A 6,814-nucleotide genomic window follows, 5' to 3' on the forward strand; every position below is an offset into this window, starting at 1 on the left:
TTGTTTTCTGAATATACAGGACAAACAAAATTATATAATCCACAAGAAGTCCACAAAAATCAAATCACTAAAAAATATAACGGTCTTTCATACAGTATATATGTTCTTCTATTTCAACATCAATTATCACACCATGTCCATACATACATCTATCAATCCATGGATTTGTCTTGCAAAAAGTACTTGGAAAATAAATTTTCCAAAATTACTTTAAATATTATTTCTAAGGTTGATAGTATCTTCAAGAAACAAACAAAAACCAAGAGAGGATGACGTGTTTGCTTCACCAATCAAATAATAATAATTTTGCCTCACCTATCAAATAAAATAGTTAAAACAAAAATGTATGATGATGGAGTTGGAGAAAATAAAATCTGAACCAATAGAGAAGTCAAGTCAATTTGAAGCAAGGTTGTTTTCGTAATATTTTCCAACTCTCCAATTCAATGCCCGGACAAAAGGGTATTTTCGTCAGTACCGAGACCAACGCAGAAACTATAGAGAGAGAGAGAGAGGTTCACTGTCCAAGAAAAATGCTTTATTAAAAAAATTAAAAAAAAAACGACCGACCGGATTAATAAATCGAAAGAAATAAATAAAATTCTCAGAGAAATAAATAAAAACTTTCTTCTTCTTCTTCTTCTTCTTCTTCTCTGTTTCTTCTTTTTCTTGGTTTCTGCTTTCGTGTCGTCGTCGTCGTCGTCGTCACTGTTTGAATCTGATTTTTGTCTCTCTGTTTCTTTCTCTATCTTCTTCCCCGAATCCGATTCTCTCTCACGTTTTCGGATTTTTTTCAAATCTCAACGGGAAGCAATCTAATTCTTCATGCTTCTCAAATTTTGAATCTCCCAAAAATCTCGAGCTCTGTCGTTTAGTGACAATTGGGGATTTTCTACAGCTCCGATTCACCCAATTTTTTTTTCCGATCGATTCAGCAGATTCGATTCAGTAGAATATGGCGAAGCGTGGATATAAGCTCCGTATCCTTTTTCTTAACGATTTTGTTTGATTCTTAAGCTGAATTGAAATTGTAACAAACTCTTGATTTTTTTTCATCACTGACTCGTTAGGGTTTTTTTTTATCTTATGAACATAACTTTGGTTTATCAGCATTCTTTAGCTATTGATTAGGTTCAGTTTTTAATTAGCATTTTCTTGATCTTAAGCAGGTAATTAAATTTTCGGATCAAAATGTTTCTATTATTGTCTTCTTATTAATCAAACTGAGAGCAAAATGGTAGAAAAAGACACTGCAATTAATATGTTCTTTTTTTTTTCTTCTTTCTCTCTGTGTTTATCATTTTTTTGTTGATATGTTCTTGTCTTGTGGATGATTGTTTTATAACTTAACTTGATTTTTGGGAACTTAGAGGAGTTTTTGGCACATTCTGCAAATGTGAATTGTTTAAGTATCGGAAAGAAGACGTCGCGGCTCTTTATAACTGGTGGTGATGATTATAAAGTCAACCTTTGGGCTATCGGCAAGCCTACAAATTTAATGGTTTGCTTTCTCATTTCCTCTCTTCAGTATGTTTTTTTTTTGTTCGTTTCTACTAATGTCTACAAGAATGGTGTTAAATTCTTTTCCTGTATTGCTGGCAGAGTCTATGTGGACATACTAGTGCAGTGGATTCAGTAGCTTTTGACTCCGCAGAAGTTTTGGTGCTTGCTGGAGCTTCTTCGGGTGTGATCAAGCTGTGGGATGTAGAAGAAGCAAAGAGTTAGTTGATTGAATTTTTTTTTGCTTTTCTATAGAATATTTGTTGCTCCTTGGTATGCAGAGCTAGTCTCATCTAATGGGGAACATATTATATACCATTTGGGTCCAGTTATCTGAGCAGTTCATCAGAATATATCTATCGGTTAGTTTAGAATTATGAGGTCTAACATTTTCACTCTTTCTCTTGAAGTGTAGTGGTTCGAGCTTTTACTGGACATAGATCCAATTGTTCTGCTGTTGAATTTCATCCCTTTGGTGAATTTTTGGCATCGGGGTCAACTGACGCCAACTTAAAGATTTGGGACATCAGAAAGAAGGGATGCATACAGACATACAAGGGTCATACTCGTGGCATCAACACTATCAGATTTACTCCTGATGGTCGTTGGGTAGTGTCAGGAGGACTTGATAATGTTGTAAAGGTAAGAACAGCATTGTCAACAAATGAAACTTGTGCATCTTCTTTTTTTCCAACTTATGATCTTAGAACAATGTACTGCATATAATTTCCAATAGGTATGGGATTTGACTGCTGGAAAGCCTTTGCATGAATCTAAGTTTCATGAAGGACCTATCAGTTCCCTAGACTTCCACCCACTCGAGTTCCTCCTAGCCACAGGTTAGTCTGTGATTCTTTGTTTTTCAGGCGTTTTAGGGGTAATTGATGGCAATTCACACTCTCTCTATTCATTATTCAGGTTCTGCAGACAGGACTGTAAAGTTCTGGGATTTGGAAACGTTTGAATTGATTGGATCTACCCGACCAGAGGTACTAGCCTGTTGTGTCACTAGATACTGATTTTCCAGGAGAATCTATCACAAGTGGTTTTACCAATATTTCCTTTTAGCGTGATCACCTTGAACGGAAAATCTCACACAATACCAATATCGGAAATATACTTATTCTCGGTCTTGCTCTGAAGAGCGTGTTAGACAAATGCCAAGTGACAATTTAGTTATTCCTTAAAAGGTGTAAATATAATTATTTTTCCAAAAAGTAGCATCTGATGAGAATCATGAGATAAGTTTTTCTTGAGCTGTCTTTGTAGTATTGTCTTAAAACTTTCCATGGCATGTGTATTTCCTTGTTTCACAGGCTACTGGAGTTCGTTCAATCAAATTTCATCCGGATGGGCGAACCCTTTTTTGTGGTTTGGATGATAGCTTGAAGGTTTTGATTTGTCTTTGTGATGAGCTTTACAATATTGAGGATTCTCAGTGACAAAAACATTGATATCATAATTTGATACTCATAATTCAGGTTTATTCATGGGAACCAATAGTTAGCCATGATGGTGTTGATATGGGATGGTCAACGCTTGGTAACTTATGCATCAGCGAAGGGAAGCTCTTGGGTTGTTCGTACTACCAAAATTCCGTAGGGATTTGGGTGTCAGATATATCGGTATGTCAATTTAATCCTTTTTTTTCGAGAGTTCATTCTTTTTTCCTTTTGTTTTTCTTTAATCCGTTATTAAAACAGCAAATCGAGCCATATGGCATTGGATCTGCGGATAAAAAAGAATGCGTGGAGAAAATACTCAGTGCTCTGGACGATCAGTCCTCTGATAGAATAAGGAGTAGCCCAAGGCGCAGCTCATCCCCAGATTACGAGACAAAAGAGATAAAAAACATATACATCGACTGTGAGTAAATGTTAATTTTGTTTCGATGTTTGTGGATTCATTCTCTACCGTGAACTCATTGACGGCGGGCAATCAAGTGGGGTATGGCGGGTTTTGGTTAGGTTTTATGACGTCTCTGGACGGTAGCTTATTAGTTTCTGTCATGCCAACTATATATAGTAATTGAGTCAACACAATATGATTGGTTGCTATAGACTATTAACGGAGATCACCAACTTTGGTGTGCTTGTGCTAGTGGTAGGAAAGCTAACTTTTGTTTTAGGTCTGCTCTAAACATATTTTGTACATGTGTTTGTGATTATTCCGAAATTTTGTAGATATTGATAATGAATGAGTCTGAAATGGTGGTCTTCTTTTCTGAATGAATTAAACCATAACCATTGGACCTGGACTGTGATTTTCAGTCTTTAATGTCAGTTTCTCTGTAAAAATGTAATTTTCGTTTGTCTCTCACTTTTGTATGCCTATTGTTTTATCTAATCTAATATTCTCTCCTCTTCAAAGCTGCAGGTGGAAATTCAGCTGTTGCACATAAGTCAGTATCTCTAATTACTCCGAAAGTCAAGGCAACTTCTACTGGACAAGAAGTGGACAATAAATCTCTCATATTGCAAAGTGTTGTACCATGGGATTGTGATATTGGGAAAGACTCTTCTGATTCAGGAAAGGAATCTATCACTTTCGCAAAAACAAAACCAGGCATGCTACTGAGACCGGCTCATGTAAGAAAGACGCCAACAAAGTATGATGAGACCAAGCAGTCAGTGGCCGTTCAATCTGAGATTCCAAAGAAAAGTGCATCGGACGATGAGAAGAAGCTAGATACTGAGACAGCATTTGATTCAGAAAGAAGTGTCAGGAAACCATTTGATGTTGACGATTCTATCATCAAGAGTATAACCAACAAGTTTGAACAAGCTTTATTACCAGAATCACCAACTGGTAGGTTCTCCCAGTTCATACTTTAGTTTCATCAGATTTGAGCTTTTAGATCATCTAATCCTATCCTTTTGAAATCTCTTTCCATCTTTGACTCAGGTATGCTGCTCAAACCACCTCGTGTACAGAGATCACCAAGTACTAAATTCAATGAGGCAAGATGTGCGGCATCCGTTGATTCTGGAGCTTTAGACAGTAAATTGAGTGGGTTAGAGTCCCCAAAAGACATAGACTTGCCAGCAGGGCTTAAGGATGACAGAGGTAGTAATCCATGTGAGGACGATATCGATAACAAGAGCATTTCAAGCAGGTCAGAAAGAGTTCTATCACCAGAGAAAGCTGGTGGTGAACTAAAAAGTAAGTTTTGATTTAAAATTATCGCGGAGTAGTTAATGGGGATTTTTTGCTTCTAAAGTCAATGCTTAAACAGTAAAACTAGTGCAGCGTTTATGTGTTTTGCTTAAGGAGTCGTTTATTGTATAAACGACAGTCGACAACAAAAATCAATCTAGAAGAATGACCCGCAGAAATTTAGTAGCATTAGCTTTTAGGTTGCTACATCGAAATATTTAGCTGCTATTTCTGCTTTTAGGATTTTCTTTTACAGTTTTCATGTCGCTTGTGGTCAAGTTACTAGGTCTCTAGGCAACAATCAGTTTACAATTGGTTGTTAATATTGTGTCATGTAGGCCTTGAATCCCCAGGAGGTAGCAAAGGATCAAACTCTGTGAAGGTTGTTAGAGGAGGTTAGCCATTCAAAGTTTTTCTTTGGTAGCATATACGTCATCTGGTTATTGATTTTTTAAAAACTGATGTGTTTACAGTAAAAGTTGTTTCGGGAAGGACGCGGTCATTGGTTGAGAGGTTTGAAAGAGGGGAAAAAATTACTCACTCTGAAGACAAAGCAGCCAGTGCAACAATAGTTGAGAGCTCTGATGCTGTAGAGGAAGAGTCCCAGACAGCATCTGTACAGGCAGTTAGCACGACGCCCACCCAGGTAATGCCAGTTAAACTTGATCAGGCAACTAACTCAACGCCAGTTGAAGCTCCTGTGTTATCAACACGACGAACTAGAAGTACTCCAGTCAGAGTAATGCCTGTGGTACTCGGTCGAGACACTAATATGGCAACTGATGCGCCTCCTGTAACATCAACACGACCTGATAGGACTTCTTCTACTAATTTGATATCTGATGTGTCTTGTGTAACATCAACACGACAAGCTATGACTTCTCCAGCTCCAGTCATGCCTATGATACTCAATCAGACATCAAAATTGAAATCTGACGAGCCTCCTGTAACATCGACACGACCTGATAGGCCTTCCTCTACTAATTTGACATCTGATGAGCCTGGTGTAACATCAACACGACAAGATAGGACTTCTCCAGCTCCAGTCATGCCTATGATACTCAATCAGACATCAAAAATGAAATCTGATGAGCCTGCTGTAATATCAACACGACCTGATAGGCCTTCGTCTACTAGTTTGGCATCTGATGAGTCTGGTGTAACATCAACACGACAAGCTAGGACTTCTCCAGCTCCAGTCATGCCTATGATACCCAATGAGACATCAAAAATAAAATCTGTTGAGCCTCCTGTAACATCAACTCGACCTGATAGACCTGCATCTACTGATTTGATATCTGATGAGTCTTCTGTAACATCAACACGACAAGCTAAGACTTCTCCAGCCCTAGTTACGCCTGTGATACTCAGTCAGCGTCAAAAAACTAACATGAAATCTGATGAGCCTCCTGTAATATCAAGAAGACCACTTAGGACCTCTTCAGCGCGAGTAATGCCTGTGATACTCAATCAAGCATCTAACTCGTATGATGAGCGTCCTGTATCAGCTTCACGATCAGCTAGAAATTCTCCAGCCCGTGTAATGCCTATGAAACTCAATCAAGCAGAAAATATGACGTCTTATGAGCCCCAAGTTGCATTAACACGATCAGCTAGGAACCATGCCCGTGTAATTCCTGGGAGAAACAACCAAGCAAGTAACTTGGCATCTAATGCATCTCATATAAGATCAAGGCAGCGATATAGCCCAACTCAAACGCTGGCAACACCTGCAGTACTTGATCAGGTGACTGATATGACACTGGATGAGGCATATATAACGGAAACTCAACCAGCTTGTGATTTTTTAACCCAGGTAATCTTCTAGTCATACGTTTGAGAAACTAATAGACATCATACTTTCTCCATCTTTGAAATGTAGCTCGTTCTATAATTGATTCTGGTCGTCGCCGATGATAGAGGAAAAACATGAAATTGCAAGGAATACAACAGCTCTCAAAACATAAATAAGTATTTGATTTGTTTGGCTTATGCAGGAGGAAGAGCCTCAGATATCTGGGAGGGAAAATGATGGTGACATTTGGGAGACTTTAATGGAAACTCATAATGAAGTTTTAAACACTCTTCAATCAAGGTTAACAAAAGTACAGGTAAATTTTGTCTCTGCTATTCTTTTTTCATCGTTTTCTCTTGTTCT

At 38.0% G+C, this 6,814-nt stretch overlaps 1 protein-coding gene across 2 annotated transcripts in view; it reads left to right on the forward strand.

Moving 5' to 3' along the window:
* Positions 621-6,814, forward strand: part of LOC104703716 (katanin p80 WD40 repeat-containing subunit B1 homolog) — a 7,452-nt gene continuing 1,258 nt past the window's right edge. Inside the window, exons 1-14 of one of the 2 annotated variants that reach the window (XM_010419786.2) lie at positions 621-980; positions 1,371-1,501; positions 1,603-1,720; positions 1,916-2,142; positions 2,237-2,339; positions 2,419-2,489; positions 2,817-2,891; positions 2,982-3,125; positions 3,204-3,366; positions 3,871-4,308; positions 4,405-4,662; positions 4,995-5,051; positions 5,130-6,472; positions 6,654-6,809. In XM_010419786.2, coding sequence (XP_010418088.1) covers positions 956-980; positions 1,371-1,501; positions 1,603-1,720; positions 1,916-2,142; positions 2,237-2,339; positions 2,419-2,489; positions 2,817-2,891; positions 2,982-3,125; positions 3,204-3,366; positions 3,871-4,308; positions 4,405-4,662; positions 4,995-5,051; positions 5,130-6,472; positions 6,654-6,809 — 3,309 coding nt within the window. In that variant the 5' untranslated portion in view covers positions 621-955. The remainder of the gene's footprint in view (positions 981-1,370; positions 1,502-1,602; positions 1,721-1,915; positions 2,143-2,236; positions 2,340-2,418; positions 2,490-2,816; positions 2,892-2,981; positions 3,126-3,203; positions 3,367-3,870; positions 4,309-4,404; positions 4,663-4,994; positions 5,052-5,129; positions 6,473-6,653; positions 6,810-6,814) is intronic. The other variant, XM_010419787.2, reaches the window with a different exon arrangement.

Source organism: Camelina sativa, chromosome 7, assembly GCF_000633955.1.
Source record: "Camelina sativa cultivar DH55 chromosome 7, Cs, whole genome shotgun sequence".
In the NCBI taxonomy this organism is placed as follows: domain Eukaryota; kingdom Viridiplantae; phylum Streptophyta; class Magnoliopsida; order Brassicales; family Brassicaceae; genus Camelina; species Camelina sativa.